General features: G+C 45.1%; 1 protein-coding gene across 27 annotated transcripts in view; it reads right to left on the bottom strand.

Moving 5' to 3' along the window:
- The window catches only part of RIPOR3 (RIPOR family member 3), a 177,747-nt gene that overhangs the window by 50,314 nt on the left and 102,061 nt on the right, over positions 1-25,372 (bottom strand). For all 27 annotated transcript variants that reach the window (XM_061631275.1, XM_061631279.1, XM_061631276.1 and 24 more), the window contains 6 exons: positions 23,944-24,022; positions 16,114-16,137; positions 14,327-14,380; positions 5,236-5,385; positions 4,357-4,420; positions 128-171 (listed from right to left, as the gene is read on the bottom strand). In XM_061631275.1, the coding sequence (XP_061487259.1) occupies positions 128-171; positions 4,357-4,420; positions 5,236-5,385; positions 14,327-14,380; positions 16,114-16,137; positions 23,944-24,022 (415 nt within the window). The remainder of the gene's footprint in view (positions 1-127; positions 172-4,356; positions 4,421-5,235; positions 5,386-14,326; positions 14,381-16,113; positions 16,138-23,943; positions 24,023-25,372) is intronic.

Genomic DNA, 25,372 nt, shown 5'->3' with positions numbered 1-25,372 from the left:
CTTAGTCTACACTGATTGACAGTGGCTCTCCAGGATTTCAGACTGGGGCTGTCTGCAAACAAAGCAAACTACAGCCCTTCCCCCAACTTAAAGCAACATCTCGCAATAGAATTCCTAAATACTATACCTCATACTGGTCCCCTGGGCAGAGACGTGCATAGCCCACCAACCCTGGAAAGAAACACAAAACAAAGAAGGAATTTGTTAACGCTCATAGACTCCAAGAAAAGAAGCTGTTAACATAAATTGTTGGAGATCTCAAAATAGTTCTGGTTACCAGCCTTTCAAGTAAATGCCACAAGGAAGATTTATGGGCAAGCAAATCATTTGGGATGGGGAGGTGGTGGCTGGTGGCAAGCTTTTTTTTTTTTTAAGAGGCCTTCTCCAGTAAACAAATGTTCCAGCAGTAAATAAATGCTCCAGATCACAGCACAGACCCGGAAATTTCTTATAAAAAGACAACTTCCTGAGAGCTTGCCTAAGACCAAGTGAGGATCAAAACTACAGAGAGGGGGCTCCATATAGCTTCCCTTGATTTTTTTAAAATGAAAAGCAGCCACTGCAGGCTGCAACCAGGACAAGAAGAAGGGCAGGTGGGGAGTGTGTTCTCAACCCTTCTCCTGCCAGCACATTCTTTTTCAAAATCACACCCTCTTCCCAAAAGGGACAGGCTGCATTTCTCCACTGGCTGCTTTTCATTTTTCAAAGTCAGTGGGAAGGTATATGGACCTCTCTGTAGCATGAGGTCTTCAACAACTCACTTTTGGTTTTAGTGGCACCCCACTCCCTGACACAACAGGAGGATAAAGACACAAGGCTGCTTTGAACACCCTGAAGCAGGGGCTCCCAGACCACTAGGGGACCTGTGAGCTTCATTCAGGTAGTCCATGGCATGTCCACATTACACATTCATATTGATGTTTAACTGTATTTTTAATGCTTCTTTTATTTCTTATATTGCATTTTATTGTATTACAATTTGAAATCTATGGAATGAAAATTGTAATGCAATTAAATAAAATATATTAGTAAAAGAAGCAATAAAAATAAAATGAAAAATCATACAGCACCTAGCACAACACATTACAAATTGCTATAACAGGGAGAAAAATCATTAAGTGGTCCGCCAAGGCCATCAGCAATTTTCAAGAGGTCCATCAGGGAAAACAGTTTGGGAACCACTGTCCTAAAGCAATGGTGAGGAACCTCTGGCCTGTGGGCCCGATTAGGAACACAGGAAGCTGCCTTCTACAGAATCAGACCAAAGGTCCATTTTGCTCAGTATTATCTGCACTGACTGGCAGCAGCTCTCCAGGGTTTCAGGCAAGATTCTCTCCCAGTCCTACTTGGAGATGCCAGGGACTGAACTGGGGACCTGTGCATACAAAGCAGATGCTCCATCACTAAGCTATGGCCTTTCCCCTGGCAAGCCTCCACATTTGCCCCACAAGGCAGTTTCAGCTAAATCACATATACGATGTCAGATGTGGATGCAGTTCCCTGCCAAAAGTGGGCTTTGCAGGCCCTGCTAACCACCAGTGCCTTTGCAGCTGATCATCGGCACTTGCAAAGCCCTCATTGATTTCAAACCACACAGGCTAAGGAAAACGTTGCACCTGACCTCATGGTGTCATCAGGCAACTAAGAGGTAGATGGCTCAGCTCATGTGTTAAAATCATCCGCAGGGGGTTGGGAGACCAAAGCAACTACAGTAGGGCCCCACTTTACAGCGCTTCGCTTTACGGCACTTTGCTAATGTGGCGGTCTCAATTAGACGGAATTAGACTAAAGCCCCACTCATATGGCGCTTGTTCTGCTTTAACGGCGGTTTTCAGGCGTCGCGCACCATTATATTCAATGAGTTCCGCTTTTCAGCGGGGGTCCGGAATGTAAGCCGCCGTATGAGTGGGGCCCTACTGTAGTCTGCTGGCTAGAAACTATTCCCCAGTCCTGCTCTGAGCCATTTTATGATTTTTACATGGGAGCAGTTTATTTATTGATATTTGCAGACCACCTTCCATCCATCAGACCACAGGGCAGTTTCTAATATTCATAAAAAAACATAAAAAAATTAAGCAGTTAATGCAACCAAACAGTTGAAACAACAATTGCAACAACTAACTATATTTTTGCAATTTTCCACAGTGCCACTGATTCTGTGTTACTCCAAGGCATCATGGAACATCTAAAGAGTGGCTCAGAGCTGCCTGGCACTCATCACTGTTGCCACCACCATGTAAGCCTGGGGCCCCACCAATATAGGAGGGAGGTTACTGGGGGGCACTTTGCTGAGCTTTGCCCACCCTCAAAAAAAGAAGAAGCCCAGAGCCAGCCCTTTTGGTATAGCAACTACTAGAACCACCCATACAGCGTTTGCCTCTTGGCTCAAAAGTATTATTGGTGTTTTTGTTGGTCTTATTAGTTGCTTGTTCCCCAAAGGTCTCCAAATGATTTACAACATTATTAAAAACACCAGTAAACAAATTATACCATAGAACAAATAACAACCCCCATAATACAAAGCAGTCTGATGTTGTTCAGTTACTGGCAGAAGATCCAGTTTCATAGGGACCTGCCTTACACCAAGCCAGATCATCAATCCAACTAGCTCAGTATTGTCTACACCAGCCTTTCCCAACCGGTGTGCCTCCAGATGTTGTTGGACCACAACTCCCATCAGCCTCAGCCATTGGCAATGCTGGCTGAGGCTGATGGGAGTTGTGGTCCAACAACATCTGGAGGCACACTGGTTGGGAAAGACTGGTCTACACTTATTGGTGGCAGCTCTCCAGGGTTTCAGACAGGGGTCTCTCCCAGCCATACCTAGAGATGCTGGAGACTGAACCTGGGACCTTCTGCATGTTAGGTAGATGGCAGATGCTCCTGCCACTGAGCTATGGTCCTTCCCCAGAAGAACATGTCAAGAAACGTGATGGCAATTCTGTGGACAGTATGATAGTAGAGAGCTTGTTTTCCATGCCTTCCCCACTCAAGACATTTTGCTACCCGAAGTGAAGGAGAAAATCCACACACACACACCCGTTTCACATATATTCAAACTGAAATTTACTTCAGCACTGGCAATGGTCCATTACTCTTAAAGACAGCAAGCTAGCTTAGAGGAGCAGGGTGGACAGACCTCTGTTCTCCAGCCCCTCAATGCTGCTGCCTACCCACTAGCATCTGCTGCCTGAGGCATTTGCCTCACTTTGCCCAATGATAGAGTCATCTCTGTCTCTAAGCGTGACAACGGAATTGTATTCACATAATTGAGTTGCACAGAGTAAGAGAAAAGAATGTGAAGTCAGGAGGACACTGGTTAAGGGTGGGTGTGGATGTGTACATGAATGAGAGTGAGAGTGAAAATATAAAGAAAGCCAGTATGCATAATCTCTGACAACACCTATAGCGGAAGCTAATGACTTGTTTAAGAATAGGGATGGGCAAGAATTCTGCTGAAGTCAGATTTAGCACCAGATTTTTCAAAGGTCTACATATTCTCCATCTCTATGGAGTGATCCTGTTTGCTTCGAACTTCAGCAGCTTTCCCCCAAAACTGGATTTTTTCCACTCAAATATATTGTTTGTTTCTTGACTTTAATCACAGCACAGCAGGTCTCCCTCCCCCTCCCCCTCTTTCTCTCCCTCTTTCTCTCTTTCTCCCTCTCTCTCTCCCAGCCCCACTCGACTAGAATAATCCAAACTCTAAGCGGGAGGAAGCAAGCCAAGCCTGTAATAGAGATTAAAGGACAAGCCTAGCCCTAGAGAGTCCTTACTGTGGGCAAGACTCTATAGCCTTGCCTTCTCATCTCTGTAGTGTTAACCCGTTAAATGATTAAAAGGCAAGCATAGAGTCTTGCCCATGTTAAGGACTCTAGGCTTGCCGAGGAGATGGGGGGGATGAGGGGGCACTGAAAGCTGCTTTCCTCTCCTTTCCTTTCCAGAAGGAAAACAGCCAGTCTCTGCTTGCTAATTTGAAAACTGACCATCTTCAGTTACAGCAGAGGAGGAGGAGGAACTGCTTTCCTTTATCCATATTTCCTTTCAATTACCAATATTTCCTTTCATTTATCAATATTAATATCAATTTTGGGGGGAGGAATCCGTCTAGTAAAAGCAACAAATAGCAGACAAAGAACCAACTCAAACTGATGCCACCTGTTAGGTCAATGGAAAGCTTTTGAATCGGCACTGACCAATGGATACCATCCCTATTTAAGAACCACTGTATTATTCTCAAGGGGGGGGTAAAAAAAGAGAAGAGATGCAACAATCTTATTCTTGAATCCAGAGTTTATTCTTCATGCCTACTAATCTCACCAATACCACACCCCTAAGTAAACAAGTTTGGTTTACCTTTCATCTTCAACTGAAACTCTCCCAAATGCACTTCAAGAATCCCCTCTATCAGACACATATCCTGAAAGAAAAATATTGAACAGTGACAGTGAACACAATGTGGCATTAAAATGACCAGCTTGCATCAGCTTGTTCATGACTGTTAGTTACTTGTTGGACTCATCCCAGCATAAGCATGGATGGAAAAGGCAAGGGCTGGCAGATTTATGATCTACAACAAGCTTGGAAAGAAACCCCCTTCCCAGGAAGTAGCAACGTCATTACCATTTCACCTACTCCAAAGCAAGCCATTCAAAAAGCAGTTGTAAAAAAATTCCTGGACATTTTAAAAGAAAAAAAGTTCTTCTGGTAGGCTTGTAACTCCTTTATTATTGTTCCCAAGAAATGCTTAATGTGTTTTGTCTGCTTACAACAGACAGGATTTGGGAAAGATTTGGGAAACCTGTTTAACATCTCCCCCAGAGAACCTTTGAAACAGTAGTTCCATTAAGGGGTAGGCTAGGGATCTCCAACACAATTCTCAGCAGTTTTACCAAAATACAACTCCCAGGAATATGTGGGGGAAGACATGACAGTTAGATTGGTATAAAGGAAACTTACATTAGTAGTGCAGACATGCCTCAAACATCTACATTTTCAACTCCCTTGTCCATGTTAATACTGATCACATTGCAAACTCACTGGCATGAAGCCAATATGAGTGATGTAAGCCCATATTTCAAAGCATTCTCTTTAGTAGTGCAGAATACAAATGTAATAGTTGTTCTCCAGGCAGATTTTACAAGGGCATCTTTTAAGAATACTCAGTGCTCAGTCTATTTTCTTTAGTTGTGGATTAAAAGAAAAAAGAATTGAAATACACAAAAGCAATTGTACCTCCGTGCACTCTTGGAGGTTCTTATAAAGTTCTACGAGGCTCTCTCTTGACGCTTTCGTGGAAGGGGATAAGGAAAAGGCATGTTTCATATTTGAAGCACCATCTCGCAGTCTGCACTGGATGCTGTAAGCTTCATATAATTCTTCTACCTTTAAAAAAGTACAGGGGGGGGTAAAAAGATTGCAACCTGTTTGAATAAAAAAAAAATCCCACTGATTTCAGTAATGTTAACTCCTTATAATTAAAATGCTTTGCATGCAAAAAGTACCAGACTCAGCCCCTGGTTTCTCCAGGTAGGGCTGGGAATTTCCCCAGCTTGAAAGCCTACACAGCCACTGCCAGTCAGTGTGAACAACACTGAGCTAGGTGAACCAGTGATCTGATGGTATAATGCACCTTCCTATGTTCCTACATCTTGCACAGGAAATCATTACAAAGAAAATAAAAATCAATGGATTCAGGTTAATGGACTGTGGGGGTTTAGTTTGTTTAAAATTTTACAATCCCATGTCCTCTTTCAGTTGCAAAGTCAGGCACATGCTCTGTTCTATAAAAAAAATCAATGGGAATTGGAAATATTAACTTTGACTAGATCATGCTCATTGATACTTCAGGAAGGAAAAAACAAGTTCAGGTATTCTTGAAGCAGGGTTGATTTGATTTTAATTGCTTCTCTAAAGGACTCAGATTTAATTATTTAAAACAGTTTTAAATCACTAGTGAGGAAGATTCTATTTAATCATTTTAGTAGAAGTACATTATTGTTTAATATAAAACATATTCAGAGATGCAGGTTCATTAGATACACACCAGGTACACACTAAGCAATTATTCTGGTTTTTTTCAGAGTAATTTTCATCAAAAAATGGGATGATAATTTTGTCATTTTAGTACTAAAGCCAAATGAACTTGTGAAATCATTCAGGAGATTGACCAGCTCCAACTGTTCAATTGATAAATATATTTTTGTCATGATGTGCCAGAATCGCCACCACAAAACAGGCTTTTAAATTGTACTAATAAAATTATTTATTCTTCCCGATTAATCATCTTCTTCAACAAACAGTATTATCAAAACATGCACATGGAGTTTTGAACGGTTAACTATTTCAATTTTTTTGGTAAAAGTAAAGTTCTTTAAAAAATAAAAGTTAGGCAATTTGAACCAAGTCAACATAAGAAATGTAAAATATTGGGTAGTACAGTTAAGCCAGTCTTCTTCTTTACCTATGTCTTGTTCATTGTCTGGAAAAGAAATGCAAGCTTTTGTGCTTTTTCAGTTCCCAGCTTATTTCTCAATTTAGAATGAATTAGTCCAAAGGAAGAAAAAAATCTCTCTACACCTGCAGAAGAGGTTACTGCTGTTATGAGCTGGATGACCACTTCAGTGGTCGCCTCCTTGTTCACTCCTACTCCATCTCCCCAAATTCTGTTCATTTGCCTTCTCTCTCTTTGCACTTAGAGAGAGAGAGAGAGAGAGACAAGGGTGTGTGTGTGTGTGTGTGTGTGTGTGTGTGTGTGTGTGTGTGTGTGTGTGTGTGTGTGTGTGTGTGTGTGTGTGTGTGTGTGTGTGTGTGTGTGTGTGTGTGTGTGTGTGTGTGTGTGTGTGTGTGTGTGTGTGTGTGTGTGTGTGTGTGTGTGTGTGTGTGTGTGTGAGAGAGAGAGAGAGAGAGAGAGAGAGAGAGAGAGAGAGAGAGAGAGAGAGAGAGAGAGAGAGAGAGAGAGAGAGAGAGAGAACTTCATGTACACTGCCTGCAGAATAGGACTGATCAGGTTATCTCCCATCTACATAGACTGCAGTTAACATATTCACAGAATATAATTAGAAGTCGTATAATTAGTATTCATGATGATATCTTTGACCTAGGCTTTTTTTTACTAATTGTTTTAAGAAACTTTTGAAATCTTTTAAATTAAAAAATCCAATTTAAGGTTTTTTTTATTCTATTTTTTTTTTTTAAACTTATTTTTATCAACCCTGTCTTAAACTGAACATACCCACAAGTGAAAAACCTCTTTGGTTAGGACACTATTGCCATTGGAAGCACTGGTGTTACCATCAGCAGTAAACAACTCAGATGTGAAAACGTTACAGGCCTGTATAGCAAATGGACAAGCAGACGCAATCACAACAGTGAGCCTCAAGCTTGTGAGCCTTCCCCATATAAAGCCTTCCCACATATAAAGTCAGAGCACCCTAGCGAGGGAGCCTGCTCCACGAGCTAGAGGGAGCCCCAGCTGACGAAGCGTCAAGGCGAGTTAAGCAGCAGAGCAAGTTCAGCAGCAGGGCAAGGAGGCCAGGGCCCCCCACTCTGCCCGTCTGTTCCCTGACCTCAACTAAACCGCAGTCTCCAACCCACTGACGTAATAAACCTTAAACAAAACTATGCAGGTAAGAAGCCAGCAGGGGTGTGGGGGCTTTCCAGTGTTTTGCACAGCCTGCAGCATGTACGACTATCTGCCTGTTGGACAGAAGTCGTGGGTGTGCTCTCGGTGCAATGAGCTCCTGGCTCTCCGGGAACGACTCCATTTCCTTGAGGCCAAGGTGGCGGACCTGGAAAAGCTGAGAGAGGCAGAGAGGTGTGTGGAGGAGGCCTTCAGGGACGTTATAGCTGTGTCCCACTCCAACGATGACAGCTCTCCTGCTATCATGGACAACGATGGTCTCGGGGAAGGAGAGCATCCAGCTGAGGAAGAGGGAAATGATCCCTTAGAAGGGACCCATTCCTTGGGGGATGAGCAGCTATCCTCTCGTGCCGAGGATATATCTCCAGGGGGTGGAGGGATCCTTGTAGTGGGTGATTCGATCATTAAGAACATAGACAGTGGGGTGTGTGATGGGCGTGTAGACCGCAAGGTGTTTTGCCTGCCTGGTGAGAAGGTTGCGGATATCGCCCGTCGTTTAGATAGTTTGGTAGACAGTGCTGGAAAGGAGTCAGTGGTCGTGGTGCACGTTGGCACCAACGACATGGGGAAATGTAGCCGTGAGGTCCTGGAAGCAAAATTTAGGTTGCTAGGTAGGATGCTGAAAGCCAGGACCTCCAAGGTGGCTTTCTCTGAAATGCTACCGGTTCCACGCGCAGGACCAGCCAGACAGGCCCAGCTTCGCAGTCTCAATGCGTGGATGAGACGATGGTGTCGGGTGGAAGGGTTTGGATTTGTTAGGCACTGGGGAACATTTTGGGACAAGCCGGGCCTGTACAAAAGGGACGGGCTCCACTTGAACCAGAATGGAACCAGACTGCTGGCACTTAAAATTAAAAAGGTAGCAGAGCAGCTTTTAAACTGACTGAGGGGGGAAACCCGACAGGAGCTGAGAAAGGTCCGGTTCGGAATAAACCCCCCCCCCCCGGGATAAAAACCAAAGAAATGATGAAATTTTAAAAGGGGTAGGCCTAGAAGTAGGCATTGTGAGAGCAGGGGCACAGGATATAAATTCAGAAGAGCAAAATTACCACAGGCCTAACCACAAGTGCCAAAGACACTTGAAGAGAGACACTGCTTACAAGTGCGTGTACGCTAATGCTAGGAGCCTCCGAACCAAGATGGGAGAACTGGAGTGCTTGGTCTTAGAGAAGAGCATTGATATAGTGAGCATAACCGAGACCTGGTGGAATGGAGAAAACCAGTGGGATACGGTTATCCCTGGATATAAACTATATCGGAAGGACAGGGAAGGACGTATTGGTGGCGGAGTCGCTCTATACGTGAAAGAAGGCATTGAATCCAGCAAGCTCGAAACCCCAAAAGAGGCAGACTCCTCCACAGAATCGTTGTGGGTGGTGATACCGTGCCCCAGGAGGGACTTAATACTGGGAACGATCTATCGTCCCCCTGATCAAAATGCTCAGGGAGACCTTGAGATGAGATATGAAATTGAGGAAGCATCCAAACTAGGAAATGTGGTAGTAATGGGTGACTTCAACTACCCGGACATAGACTGGCTGCATATGTGTTCCAGTCATGACAAAGAAGCAAAGTTTCTAGATATTCTAAATGACTATTCCCTAGATCAGTTGGTCATGGAACCGACCAGAGGGACGGCAACCCTGGACTTAATCCTCATTGGGGACCGGGACCTGGTGCGAGATGTAAGTGCTGTTGAACCGATTGGGAGCAGTGACCACAGTGCTATTAAATTAAACATACACGTAAATGGCCAATTGCCAAGAAAATCCAACACGGTCACATTTGACTTCAAAAGAGGAAACTTCACAAAAATGAGGGGATTGGTAAAAAGAAAGCTGAAAAACAAAGTCCAGAGGGTCACATCACTCGAAATGCTTGGAAGTTGTTTAAAAACACTATATTAGAAGCTCAACTGGAGTGCATACCGCAGATCAGAAAAGGTACCGCCAGGGCCAAGAAGATACCAGCATGGTTAACGAGCAAAGTCAAGGAAGCTCTTAGAGGCAAAAAGTCTTCCTTCAGAAAATGGAAGTCTTGTCCAAATGAAGAAAATAAAAAAGAACACAAACTCTGGCAAAAGAAATGCAAGAAGACAATAAGGGATGCTAAAAAAGAATTTGAGGAGCACATTGCTAAGAACATAAAAACCAACCACAAAAAATTCTATAAATACATTCAAAGCAGGAGACCAGCTAGGGAGACAATTGGACCCTTGGATGATAAGGGAGTCAAAGGTGTACTAAAGAACGATAAGGAGATTGCAGAGAAGCTAAATGAATTCTTTGCATCTGTCTTCACAGTGGAAGATATAGGGCAGATCCCTGAACCTGAACTAACATTTGCAGGAAGGGATTCTGAGGAACTAAGACAAATAGTGGTAACGAGAGAGGAAGTTCTAAGCTTAATGGATAATATAAAAACTGACAAATCACCGGGCCCGGATGGCATCCACCCGAGAGTTCTCAAAGAACTCAAAGGTGAAATTGCTGATCTGCTAACTAAAATATGTAACTTGTCCCTCGGGTCCTCCTCCGTGCCTGAGGACTGGAAAGTGGCAAATGTAACGCCAATCTTCAAAAAGGGATCCAGAGGGGATCCCGGAAATTACAGGCCAGTTAGCTTAACTTCTGTCCCTGGAAAACTGGTAGAAAGTATTATTAAAGCTAGATTAACTAAGCACATAGAAGAACAAGCCTTGCTGAAGCAGAGCCACCATGGCTTCTGCAAGGGAAAGTCCTGTCTCAGTAACCTATTAGAATTCTTTGAGAGTGTCAACAAGCATATAGATAGAGGTGATCCAGTGGACATAGTGTACTTAGACTTTCAAAAAGCGTTTGACAAGGTACCTCACCAAAGGCTTCTGAGGAAGCTTAGCAGTCATGGAATAAGAGGAGAGGTCCTCTTGTGGATAAGGAATTGGTTAAGAAGCAGAAAGCAGAGAGTAGGAATAAACGGACAGTTCTCCCAATGGAGGGCTGTAGAAAGTGGAGTCCCTCAAGGATCGGTATTGGGACCTGTACTTTTCAACTTGTTCATTAATGACCTAGAATTAGGAGTGAGCAGCGAAGTGGCCAAGTTTGCTGACGACACTAAATTGTTCAGGGTTGTTAAAACAAAAAGGGATTGCGAAGAGCTCCAAAAAGACCTCTCCAAACTGAGTGAATGGGTGGAAAAATGGCAAATGCAATTCAATATAAACAAGTGTAAAATTATGCATATTGGAGCAAAAAATCTGAATTTCACATATACGCTCATGGGGTCTGAACTGGCGGTGACCGACCAGGAGAGAGACCTCGGGGTTGTAGTGGACAGCACGATGAAAATGTCGACCCAGTGTGCGGCAGCTGTGAAAAAGGCAAATTCCATGCTAGCAATAATTAGGAAAGGTATTGAAAATAAAACAGCCGATATCATAATGCCGTTGTATAAATCTATGGTGCGACCGCATTTGGAATACTGTGTACAGTTCTGGTCGCCTCATCTCAAAAAGGATATTATAGAGTTGGAAAAGGTTCAGAAGAGGGCAACCAGAATGATCAAGGGGATGGAGCGACTCCCTTACGAGGAAAGGTTGCAGCATTTGGGGCTTTTCAGTTTAGAGAAAAGGCGGGTCAGAGGAGACATGATAGAAGTGTATAAAATTATGCATGGCATTGAGAAAGTGGATAAAGAAAAGTTCTTCTCCCTCTCTCATAATACTAGAACTCGGGGACATTCAAAGAAGCTGAATGTTGGAAGATTCAGGACAGACAAAAGGAAGTACTTCTTTACTCAGCGCATAGTTAAACTATGGAATTTGCTCCCATAAGATGCAGTAATGGCCACCAGCTTGGATGGCTTTAAAAGAAGATTAGACAAATTCATGGAGGACAGGGCTATCAATGGCTACTAGCCATGATGGCTGTGCTCTGCCACCCTAGTCAGAGGCAGCATGCTTCTGAAAACCAGTTGCCGGAAGCCTCAGGAGGGGAGAGTGTTCTTGCACTCGGGTCCTGCTTGCGGGTTTCCCCCAGGCACCTGGTTGGCCACTGTGAGAACAGGATGCTGGACTAGATGGGCCACTGGCCTGATCCAGCAGGCTCTTCTTATGTTCTTATGTTCCCTACTCGCACACAGAATATGCATAGGCCTCACCCACTAGGGTGGCTACCTACACAAATTGCCAAAGAAAGATGATCACCGACAAAGAAGGCAAAAGAGGATACATCTCTACATAAAATTTGTGTATGCTAAATCATAGTTATAAATATAAATGCAGAAAAAATTACTACACATTTAAACAGGAAAACAACACATCCCACCATTGCAGGGGATACTGTAAACAGTGACCTGCGTGCTTGCTCAGTCTAACTGTTGGTGGACAACATCTGGGCCGTTGCTGCTCTCCCTTATGCATCTTTATCTTTACACTGAACTTGGACTGACCATCCCTTCAAAGTAGGACAACCTGACCACCCTACCATTCCACACTGAACAAATGAAGGTACCCTATGCAGCAGGGGTGCGGGCAACCTTTTCTGTCAAATCCCTTGTCAGGAGCTGCAAGCTGACTGTGGGAGAGGCTGAAGTCAGTGGCAGGTGGGTCGGGGGGTGGGAAATGGGCAATATGACCTCTCTTTTTCTTCCCCTGCCATCCCCTTCTCTCTCCCCTTGCCCAATAGGGTGCTGGGGAAGGGACAGATTCATCTTGTCAGAGATCTAATAACTAGCAGAGAGCTTTTAAAATTAGGCTGAAGGCTGCAGGGTACCTACCTGTATTATACATAATCAAAACGTTGGTGTCTACCCCAAGGTTGGGGAACCTGCAGCTCTCCAGGAGTTGCCAGGCTACAGTTTCCATCAACCCCGACCATCGGCCATGCTGTTTGGGGGTGATGGGAGTTGGAGTCCAACAACATCTGGAGGGCCACAGGTTAGCCATTCCTGGTCTATTCCATCAGGCAGCGCCACCACATTTTGGGGGTAAAGTTCTTCCCCAAATCCTTAAAGGTAGAGATGCTAGGAACTGAACCTGGGGCATTATGCATACAAAGCATATGCTCTATCACTGAGCTAGGACACTTCTGCAATCTGCCCACCCCTTTTTGTTGTTTTTGTGGAAGATTAACCACAAAAGCATCAGTTTATACTCTTCATTTTACATGTAACTGGGAGAACCACGGTTCACTCCTTCATCTTGCCAAGTATAGAGAAGCCTTCACCAATCTGGTGCTCAAAACATGTTTTGAACTACAACACAAATCACCCCTAGCCAGCACAACAGGCTGAGCAGATAAGAGTTGAAATCGAAAACATCTAAAGAGCATTAGGCTGGCAAAGGTAAATACATCGAGGACAGGACAAGGTGTGAACCAGTCTTTCATTTCACAAAAATCCTGGGAGTTTGGCTGGATGAAAAGATAGTAATTTGCCTAAGGCAACTTAGCAGACTGTCCATGCTCCAATCCAACAGAGACACCCATAAATAAAGGCTAGCTTCAGAGATGCGGCAATAAGGAGGGATTAATTTGGCATGCAACAGGAAGCTATACTTGCTGCAAAATTCAATGACATACAGGAGTAACATGAATGTATGCCAACGAGAAACAACCGGATCTTTGTAACAAGCAGCCTTTAAACACAGTTTGCTCTAATTTTAAGGCCAACAAAATCCATAACCCCTCAATGAAAGCATGCTTCTCATTCATGCCAACAAAAACTACCTTCCCTCCAATAGGAAGCTCCACAAAAATAATGTAGAACAAATCGTACGTTTGGCTCTCTAAAGTAGTCCGGCAAAGCAGCTCTTCTGAGCACTATTTAAACATATCAGACCCTGTCTCCAAGAGTAAAGCACATTCAAGTCCTGTCAATGTCAGGAGAAATTCTACTCATCTGACACAAACTTCTTTGCACAACAGATAAGCTTGGCATTATGCTACGCTGCTTTGTGCTCGTTTACAAGCATATTTAGTCTTAGCACCACCAAGTGGAAGCCAGAGAAGTGCAGAAAAGTGTAATGGCCAACACAGCTGCTGAAAAGACCTCTTCTTTCTCAAATTTCTTCACCATAGGCAATGCAGCCAGTATATCCAAAAGACTACACAACATTTACATGACATCAGAATTCAGCATTTGACAGAGATGGTTTCTGCTGTTAACTGAACTGTGGAGGATGGTACATTGTTAACAATTTATCCTGGGCTGAATATAACAGGAAGGGAGCCATCTTTTGGTCTTAAATCAGACTAGTCCTCATGAACACAGAACAGTACAATTTACAGAAGAAAAATTAGACTAGCCCTCATGAACACAGAACCAGCACAATTTACAGAAGAAAAATTATTCTTGGAATCTCCAGGCACAAGAGAGATGGGCAGGTGGTCTGCCACCTTCTTTTACAGAGCTGATAATGGTTTCTTTCTTCCCTTCTCTTACCTCAAGCAGTTTCTTCTTTCTTCCAAATATGCTGGCAGGGCATACAAACCTGTTCTACAGGCTAAACCTGGGCTCTGCTCAGTCATCCCTCTGAATGGAGCCATTGAAAAAAAGTCTCCTCCTTTTGCAAAGAAAGTGATTGTGGCTTTCAAGAAAGCACCTAATGTGGTTTCCCTTCAAACAAGGTACAGCACAAAGTATTCTCTACTGATGTTTGTTTATACCTTAGCATAAACCTTGCAGACAGAAAATATAAACCCTTACCTTGCTTATATGAAATTCCAGTTTCCTGATGTACCTTTCAACAGAGCGGATTTGCTTTTAAGGGAGGGAGAAAAAGATGTACAGGAAGTTATTTATACAGAACCAAATACTGCATTGCTTAGAAGGATGGGACATGTTACCATGATATATTGCCAAAGCATGTTGTTGCAGGGGCCTTTCTGGCAGCTAACAACTCAATTTAACAACTAAAGCAACACAAAAAATGAAGCTTAGAATAGCAAATAAAATTTTATCATTTATAAAATTTATATGCTGCCTGTTCATAATATAGTAGATGCCCAATATTTATTTTATTTATTTATTTAATTTAATTTATATACCGCCCTAAGCCCAAGGGCTTTCTGGGCTGTGTACATAACAATAAAACAATCAGAAGATATATAAATACAATAATATAATGGAATCAAACCAAACAGACGTAAACAAAAATAATCAAAGCAGCAGCAAAATACATCAATAAATATTAATAGTACACATTAAAATGCCTGGGAATATAAAAAGGTTTTCACCTGGCGCCGAAAAGATTGCAGCGTTTGGGATTTGGGATCTCAGAAGGCCTCTGCTGTATATGTGATTTAGGTCTGGGAAACATGTAACCTACCAGACATTGCTGGACCATCGGCCACGCTAACTACTGGGAGTTGGAGTCCAATGACATATGGAGTGCTGGCTTATTGGAGGGGGTGGCTTAACGTGGCTTCTAGAAGGCCACAGTCAACCTCCTCTCCGCTCTAGCTATACATCAGTGAAGAGAGCAAGCCCTGACTGCAGCTTTGCAATCTAGCAAGTCTTGAATTCTTTTAGCTCTTACTCCAAACACTAACACAACTTAATAAAGGCAGCAGCATTAACAATTATTTAATAGACCAGGTGACAAGTATAAAAGACTAACAAAACAGCTAAACAGAGCTATATATTTTTAACAGAACTCTGTAGAAAAAGCCTTTTGGGAAAAAGCAGCTTGCAAGAGACGGATTTTTAAAATCCATTTAAAAATCCATAGCATATAGGGCACGTGCACCTCTGAGGGGAGAGAAAGCCATAGTCTGAGAGCCACGACAGAAAACACCCTGTTAGATCACAAACATTTACTACCAAAGGTCTGGGAGAACAGGACAACTGTAACCCGTGGAGACTGGTGGCTCTGATGTCAGTAGGGCAGTGAATCCACTCCAGGCTTTGGTATGAACTTTCAAGGAGCTGTCTAAAGTTCTGAAAGCATTGTGGACAGTTCCTTGAAAGTTTGGACTAAAACCCAGAGCAGATTCACTGCCCCACTGACATTGGACCAACCAACCTCCACTGACTGGAACCCTATTCCCTGAAGAATAGCAGAGTTAATGCCAGGCAAACATATCTGGGGACATAATTCCATAATCAGAATGCCATCACAATAAATACCAGTTCAGTAACTACCCATCTAACTTCCAGAGGTGGGGGCACCTGGATAGGACCTCAGATAATGATCCCAACATACAGAAATGTTTAAGAAGGTGGCACTTTAGATCACAGGTGGACTTCAGGGGTCTACTTTGTGGTTTTAGCAAAACTCCAAGGGACCACAAACCAGAAAATCTCACTCTTCACCAAGACCAGTCACCATAACACTCAAGTTCCCCAGTGTCAGCAAGTATTCAAGAAATAGTTAACAAAAAGAGTCAGGGGAAGGGAGAAAATTCAGTCAATCTATTTAAATATAGTACAGTTCTTTGACCCTGTGTTGCCTGCAGTACACACATGCAATCACCGTCAAGCTAAATTCTTACCTTATCCAAATCATAGTAGAAAGCCTGAAATAGAAATGTGCTAAAATTTAGTATATATTGTTAGCATATCCATCACACAGATATATATTGCACAAGGACAGTTTTAGGAAGGAGACTTATACTGGGTGGCATTGAAAGCTAATCCTACTCAGAATAGACACACAAGTTTATTTATTTACTTTATATATTATTTGATCAATATTCTGCCCTTCCTCCCAGTAGGAGCCCAGGGCAGTAAACAAAAGCACTAAAAACCCTTTAAAACATCATAAAAACAGGCTTTAAAAGATATTTTAAAAAATCTTTTAAAAAATTTTAAAAAATCTTTTAAAAATTTTTAAAACGTTTTAAAACATCTTAAAATGGTTTAAAAACACGTTTTTTTAAAAAAGATTTAAAAATATTAAAAAGAAATTCCAGCACAGACACAGATTGGGATTAGGTCTCAATTTAACAGGCTTGCTGAAAGAGGAAGGTCTTCAGTGGGCGCCAAAAGGGTAACAGAGATGGCGCCTGTCTAATATTTAAGGGGAGGAAATTCCAAAGGGTAGGTGCTGCCACACTAAAAGTCCATTTCCTGTGTTGTGCAGAACAGACCTCCTGATAAGATGGTATATGCAGGAGGCCCTCACCTGCAGAGCGCAGTGATTGACTGGGTATATAAGGGATAAGGCTTTGTACACCAAAACTAGAACCTTTAACTTGGCTGTTAGCAAATGGCCAGCCAGTGCAAGTCTTTCAGCAGTGGGGTGACACACTGGCAATACCCTGCCCCAGTGAGCAGTCTTGGCGCCACATTTTGCACCAGCTGCAGCTTCTGGACCAACCTCAAGGGAAGCCCCACACAGAGTGCATTACAGTAATCCAGCCTGGAGGTTACCAGTGTATGGACAACAGTGGTCAGGCAATCCTGGTTCAGAAACGGCAGCTGACCAATTATCTGAACTCAGGAACCACCAGCCCACAGCGTCTCCATCTTGCTACAATTCAGGCTCAGTTTATTGGCCCTCATCCAGCCCACCACCAAGTCCAAGCAGTGGTCCAGGGCTTGCACGGCCTCTCCCAATTCAGATGTTACAGAGAAATAGAGCTGGGTATCGTCAGCATACTGCTGACACCTCGCCACAAAACTCCTGATGACTGCTCCCAAGGGCTTCATATAGATGTTAAACAGCATGGGGGACAAGATGGTACCCTGTGGCACCCCACAGCACAACTGCCAGGTGGCCGAAAGACAATCACCCAATGCTATTCTCTGAAAATGACCTTAGAGATAGGATTGGAACCACTGTAAAACAGTGCCTCCAATATCTTTTGTTTATTTATTTATTATTATATATTTATTATTTGATTTATATCCCTCTCACCAAGCTGACCCAGAAGGATACTATGGTCAAGGGTGCCTTGCAAACAATTCACAGTGGGCTTCCATAGAGTCTAAAATTCCATTTCCTGGAGTTAATGTCAACAGACGCCTGACAACACAGAAAAGCTCCACTAGATGGCTACTTGAGGATGTGATGGTGGCAGAGAAGTGGGCCTTCTTCGCCGCCCTCACCAGTACACAGTAGGCATGGTTATGATGTTTTACTCCTGTCCAATCAGCCTCACAGCACGTCTTTCACCACTTGCGCTATAGCCGTCATCCAGCCTGTCTCATTGCCCTTAGCCCACTGGTGTACCAAGGTGCAAACTGGGCTCCACAATGCTGGAGAGGGCACTTGGGGGTAACCGTGTCAAGAGCCCCACACACTTCACTGTTCCACAGCGTGACAAGGGCTTCAACAAGATCACCTGCTCTGTCAACTGGGAACTTGCCCAGAGCATTCAGGAATCCTGTGAATTCCATTAGACTCCAGGGTTGGACAATCTTAATTTGTCCACCACCCCTGCAGGGGAGGATTAGAGCCATAAGTAATGGGTAATGGGAGGTATGGCGTTGGGAGGAGAACGTGCCAGGTAAGGGGAACTCGTCCCAGACAAGTTGTGTCTGTGCCTTGTTCCGGTTCTCCTCGTATCCACAGGACTGTTGGTTGTACTGTCAGCCAGCTCTCGGATCTCCAGGTGCTGCTTTTAAATGCTAGGTCGGTCGTTAATAAAAAAACCCTTATCCACGATTTGATTGTGGAGAAGGGTGCCGACCTTGCGTGCATTACCGAAACCTGGGTGGGTGAGCAGGGAGGAGTTGCTCTTTCCCAGCTTTGCCCACCTGGGTATTCGGTGCAGCACTGTGGTAGATCGGAGGGCCGGGGAGGCGGGGTTGCTGTGGTCTATCGGAGTTCTTTCTCTCTCACCAAGCACCCTGTCCAGACGGTGACTGGTTTGGAGTGTCTTCATCTTGTGCTAGGCCAAGGAGACAGATTGGGAATACTATTGGTGTACCGCCCACCTTGCTGCCCAATGGCTTCCCTAGCTGAGCTGACGGAGATAGTCTCGGAGGTATTGTTGAGATCCCCCAGACTTGTGGTACTGGGGGATGTCAACATTCATGCCGAGGCTGTCTTGTTCGGGGCGGCTCAGGACTTCATGGCCTCCATGACAACCATGGGGCTGTCTCAAGTTGCTACTGGCCCGACGCATGTATCAGGACATACTCTTGATTTGATCTTCGCCACTGTTCATGGAGATGGTGATCTGAGGGTGGGGTATTTTTCATCTACTCCATTGTCATGGACAGATCACCGCTTGCTGAGCTTTAGACTCACGACAGCCCTTTCCCTCTGCAGAGGTGGGGGACCTATTAAGTTGGTCCGCTCCCGGAGGCTTATGGATCCTGTTGCTTTCCAGAGCGCTCTGGGAGTTTTTCCGGCTGATAGCACTGGCGCTCCTGTCGAGGCCATGGTCGATCTGTGGAATGCGGAGGTGACCCGGGCCATTGACATGATCGCTCCCGCGCGCCCCCTTCGGTGCAGAACTCAAACAGCACCGTGGTATACCCCGGAGCTGAGAGTGATGAAGCAAGAGAGAAGGAGGCTAGAGTGCAGGTGGAGGCGAACTCCTGACGGATGTAGTCATTCTTTGGTGAGTGCTTCCACTAAGTTGTATGTAAAAGCGGTTAGGGCGGCAAAAAAGTCTTATTTTGCTGCCACCATCAGATCATCCCTTTGCCGCCCAGCGGAGCTTTTTAGGGTGGTACGAGGGCTTTTACATTCTGGCCCTCCTGATACTAAGGAAACATCAGAAGCCCGCTGCAACGAATTTGCGGAGCACTTCCAGGACAAGATTGCTTGCATCCGTCGGGACTTAGACTCTGATGTTATGACAGATGACTCCATTGAAGTGTCCAGAGCGCGGTCTTGTCCTTCATTGTTGGATGAGTTTCAGTTGGTGCAGCTCGAGGAAGTGGACAAGGTGCTTGGAATGGTGCGGGCGACCACGTCTGCCCTTGATCCTTGCCCACCTTGGCTGGTGAAGGCCGGCAGGGCTGTAACCACCGGCTGGGCCAAAGAGGTGATAAACGCCTCCTTGAGAGAGGGAGTAGTCCCTGGTAGTCTCAAGGAGGCAGTAGTGAGACCTCTTCTAAAGAAACCTTCTTTGGACCCAGATATTTTGAACAACTATAGACCGGTGGCTAATGTCCCTTTTTTGGGCAAGGTCTTGGAGCGGGTGGTCGCCGGCCAGCTCCAGGCGCTCTTGGATGAAACCGATTATCTGGATCCGTTTCAATCCGGTTTTAGGCCCGGTTTTGGCACTGAAACAGCCTTGGTCACCCTGTATGATGACCTTTGTCGGGAGAGGGACAGGGGGAGTGTGACTCTGTTGATTCTCCTTGATCTCTCAGCGGCGTTTGATACCATCGACCATGGTATCCTTCTGGGGAGGCTCGCGGAGTTGGGAGTTGGGGGCACTGCTTGGCAGTGGCGCTGCTCCTACTTAACGGATCGTCGCCAGAAGGTAGTGCTTGGGGAACATTGCTCAACACCCTGGACTCTCCATTGTGGAGTCCCTCAGGAGTCGGTCTTGTCCCCCATGCTCTTTAACATCTACATGCAGCCTCTGGGTGCGGTCATCAGGAGTTTTGGAGTGCGTTGCCATCAGTACGCTGATGACACGCAACTCTACTTCTCCTTTTCACCTTCTTCAGGTGAGGCTGTTGATGTGCTGAACCGTTGCCTGACTGCGATAATGGACTGGATGAGAGCTAATAAACTGAAACTTAATCCAGACAAGACTGAGACACTGTTGGTGAGCTCTTTACCTGCCCAGATGGTGGATGTTCATCCTGTTCTAGATGGGGTTACACTCCCCTTGAAGGAACAGGTTCGTAGTTTGGGGGTCCTTTTTGACCCTTCCTTGTCGCTTGAGGCTCAAGTGGCCTCGGTGGCACGGAATGCGTTTTACCATCTTCGCCTAGTAGCCCAACTACGCCCCTATCTGGACAGTGACGATCTCGCCTCAGTTGTTCACGCTCTGGTAACCTCTAGACTGGACTACTGTAATGCGCTCTACGTAGGGCTGCCCTTGAAGACCGTTCGGAAACTTCAGCTAGTGCAAAATGCGGCAGCCAGGTTGTTGACGAGGACCCGCTGGTCTGCGCATATAACACCTGTCCTGGCCCGCCTGCACTGGCTGCCTATTTGTTTCTGAGCCAGATTCAAGGTGCTGGTTTTGACCTATAAAGCCTTACACGGTGTGGGACCACAATACCTTGTGGAACGCCTCTCCCGCTATGAACCTACCCGTTCACTTCGTTCAGTATCCAAGGCCCTCCTCTGGGTACCAACTCATCAGGATGCCCGGAGGATTGTTATTAGATCTAGGGCCTTTTCTGTGGTGGCCCCCGAACTGTGGAACAGCGTACCTGAGGAGATACGCCTGGCGCCTTCGGTACTTTCTTTTAGGCGCCAGGTTAAGACCTGGCTATACTCCCAGGCATTTTAATGTTCAATGTGTTTCATTTAATGTTTTTCGTTTAACTTGTTGCTGATTTTATTGTAATTTTATTGTAATGTATTTTAATCTTGTTTTGTTCACTGCCCAGAGAGCTACTCGCTATGGGCGGTTTAAAAATGAAATAAAATAAATAAATAAATAAATAAATAAATAAGTCTAAACTTCACTAGAAGGTGGTCTGACCATGACAATGGGGTGAAATCCACCACCACTCCATCTCCAGACCACCCCTTCCTCCATCTGGAGCAAAACCCAAATCGAGGGTGTGCCCTGCCGTATGTGTCGGGCCAGTGACAACTTGAGACAGCCCCTTGGTCGTCATGGAAGCCATGAAGTCCTAAGCCGGAACACTAGTAGCACCCTCTGCATGGACATTGAAATCACCCAGGACTATTGCTCTAGGCTCCTCCAATACCAAAGCCTAGACAGCCTCTACCAGGTCAGTCAGAGAAGCTGCCAGGCAGCAGAGTGGACGGTACACCAGCAACAACCCTAGTTTACTGTCTCCTTGGCCTGATACCAGGTGCAGACCCTCACAGCAAGCTCCTAGACAGAGTGGTTTCCTGGTTGCAGAGACAGAAGTTCTGTAGACCACAGCAACTCCTCCCCCCCCCCATCCCTGCAGCCTGTGCTGGTGTTGCACCGAGTATCCAGGTGGGCAAAGCTGGATCAGATCAACTCCTCCCAGCTCACCCACCCAGGTCTCAGTAATGCACATCAAATCGGCACCTTCATCCACATCAAATCATGGATGAGTGTGGACTTATTGGGGACCGATCTGGCATTAAACAACAATACATAAAGGCCAGGGGGCACAGCAGATGAGCAACAAGGAACCCATCCATGAGAGGAGTGGGAGCAAGTAACAAAGGGTAAATAGCCTTGCCCTCATCTTCTATAGTAGTTCACCACCTCCTTATGGCAATACTTCCCTCTACCCCTGATCACTGAAACTGGGGTGGCATCACCCATGTCCTTCCTTACTAAGACTCCTCCTAAACACCTGATATGGACCCAACAAGAGCCCACCAACAAACCCTACCTGAACCAGTTATCCCAGTAGGCCTCTGAGAGAATTAGGAACAGTCAGACCCACTCAATATTTTTCACACAGGGCATATCTGCTCCCCCCATTTCACACCCAAGGAGGGCCAGACTTCTGCAAGTTACAGACTCTCACTCTGAAGGCATCTGGTGACTTTCTCCTATCATTCAGTTCACTGCAAAGGCTCTCACCCTGCGCAGGAACTACACATGCGCCATGCGCCTTCCCTACTACCAATCTCCTCTAGATTGGTTAAAAAAAGAAAGAAATAGAAGGGGGTAGCGCCCTTGCGCTCAGGACTCCTTAAGCGGCACTCCCCTTTGGTGTCTTACCTTCAGTGGCAACGCCCAAGGGCAGCCAGGCTTTTATGTCCCCTGACCCTACCAGGAGCTGATGCAAGATGCTGCAAGATTAACTGCAGCCTCTCTCTGGAGCCAGGGTCAGGCAGGGGGTCCCAGTCCTTGCAGCACTTACCAAGGACTTCAGCTGTCTCAAGAGACAGCAACCCAGAGGAGCGAGCAGCAAGCACCCAGATGCTCAGAGACTCACTCCCAGGACAGGTCTTCTTCAGCCCTCCTAGCACTGCAGCATGTTATTAGACATGACTAACTTGGGTTCATTAATTTCAGTGGGTCTACTCTGAGTAACACTTAAATGAACACAACCCATTGTTACACTATTTTTTATGCAGAAGTCTGCTCCATCTTCTTGTAGACTAAGTCTAAGGGAATGTCTGTGCCTTTGTTAGATACGGTCAGTCTGAATAAAAGCTTTTGCTACCACACCAATGAAAAAATCTCAGGCCTACATCCAGCCCAAAGTCTGCATGGTTCACCAATGTGGTCTGAAATATGTCCAAAGAGAACCTTTTTTTTCCAGCCTGCCTGAGATCAGAGGTTCCTTTGCAGGAAATAGTGTCGAGCACTTCCATGCAAAGGTGTCCAAGAGAACATAATGTTTTTTTGAAGGCAAGATTACACATGCAATGCAGCTCAACAAGCTATTTTTACTAGGGACAGGAGAAAAAAGAACAGGCCTCTGCAGAAGCCTATATTGTCTTGTGATTTAGGGCTAAACCGGGTGGGACACCAGCAGATCCATTCTGTTTAGACCTAGGTCTGGCATAGTCATGTATAAAGCATGAGAAGAAGGTTTAACGTTTGGAACAAATAGTGCACGCAGGCTGGGGCACTTAAGTTCTCTCCACGCCAGGACCCCAAGCCCCCAAGTTTAAATAAAAACAGGCCTGGCATCATCCTATCACCTACAGACTGTTTGAAGCTCTGCCAATGCTAAGCATAGCTTTCTTTTGAAACTGGCTTGTAACGCCCTGGTTAAAGGAATTCATAGCTAGAATTCACCTCTCTTTACCACAAAAAAGCAGCAGCATTACAGGGACATCACTCTGTACTGAAAGTTATGAATACTGAAGCCAAGATAGTATAAAGTGTGCTTAGCCAAAGTTGAAAATGGAAGACCCACCCTTTCCACCATGAGATGTTTAGATTGTGTTCTTGGTTTACAGCAGGGATGGAGAATCTGTTCCCTCCAGATGTTGTAGGCCTTCAATTCCCATATTCCCTTACCACGGACTGGGGCTGATGGGAGCTAGAATCACAGCTGCAGTGCAACTGCCCTCTTGATACGAGCATCGCTTACCCAGATGGGGAGGCAGGTGGAAGCAATGGATTGTTCCTGCCAGTGCATCTGCATGTCCCCATCCTCACTGCTGTCTTGCCCACCCCATCCTCATCCCAGTATGCAGAAGCGATGCCTGTATCAGGAGTGTGGCTTTGCCCCACCACACATGCTACTACTGAGGCCAGTGAACCCTGGTTTACAGTGTCTACCAGCAAACCACTAAAGCTGGTTAGAGAAAGAGAACTTCCTACCAGCCTGGAGTTTCTTCTTGTATCTTTGTGGCATTCCGAGAGATAATCCAGCTCTGCCTGATGCATTTCCAGATATTCACTAGAGGAAGAGATGGATCAGATGTGATCATTAGGCTGCATTTCAGGAACAGATTTTAAATGACATCATAAGCTTGTATATGCAGAAGGAAGTCCCACTCATTAAAAATATGACACTTCCAGGAATGTTTGCTTAGGTTTAAGGAACCTGTGGCCCTCCAAGTGTTGCTGGACTCTATCTCCCATCTTCCCTGACTAATGGCCATGCTGGCTAGGGCTGATGGAAATTGGAGCCCAACATCTTGAAGGTCACAGATTCCCCATCCCTGCCTTAGAGTAAACAAGCCAAGTCAACCACTGCAGGAGCCACAGACAACAAGGAAACAAGACCACAATCCCATGCACAGTTACAATAAAGTTACTTTCTAATTTAATGTGTTTTTGGTGGAGGAGGAATAAGACAGTTCACTACCATCCTGGCTCCTGGAAGAACAGCTTAGTTTTGGAAAGTACTGTATACCCTCACGTCCGAGGATGGAGTTTACTTTGCACCCTTCAGATTGCATCTCTGTCCAGGCATGCTCTTTTACAGAAATAGGAAGAATGGGAAAGACAAATAACCTTCGTGGAGAGTCACAGGTGAAACCAACAAGCACTCTCCTCAACAGTCTCCACCCCCAATTTGCTTTGTAATGAAGGCTGGGCTGAAATTAAAAAATAATAATAAAAACTCAACATCCTCAGGTGACAGAATGAAGCACTCGTGGGCTATAGGAGCCACTCTATGAAAATATATGGTAGCACCTGCGCTTTCATACACTTTAAACAAGAAATGCCCTGCCATGTGATGTTCTTATACCTTCTGATAGTATCCGGTTACTACCCAATATTGCTTTTCTAGCAACATTTACATGCCATGCCTTCAGCAAGCCTAGGGTAGCCTGAAAGCAAAGCTCTGTTAGGCAATATCCAATGGAACTTCCATTTAGACCTCAAGATCTACTGTTCCTCCATCTGTACACAAATATTGGTATTAATTCAGCTTTGGGGATCAGACTCCATCCTCACCCTTCTGGCCTAGCGGAGCAAGACAGAGTTTAGACCTACAACCAGCCAGCCACACAGCAGCCCACACCACTTTGCTTGACCATGCTGCCACCATCACTGTGGAATAGTAGCCAAGAACAGAGAATAAATCATTTGTCCAGCAATGCTAGTCTCTGACTGGCTTGTGTAGACTTCTAGTTCTCCGTGCAGCCCCAGTACTAGGTCCTCCCTAACTCTTCTTGGCCACTGCTTGATGGTGACAGTCAGGAATAGGAATAGGATTGTGGCAGTGAGGAATAGAAACATGCATTTTTGCATGGACCACATTCATTTGCTGGTAACAAATGTACTTTCAAAGAACGAA

The sequence above is a fragment of the Rhineura floridana genome, chromosome 6 (assembly GCF_030035675.1).
Source record: "Rhineura floridana isolate rRhiFlo1 chromosome 6, rRhiFlo1.hap2, whole genome shotgun sequence".
Lineage (NCBI taxonomy): Eukaryota > Metazoa > Chordata > Lepidosauria > Squamata > Rhineuridae > Rhineura > Rhineura floridana.
Note: the sequence above shows the minus strand (reverse complement) of the source record. Positions and strands in the feature narration are given on the sequence as shown.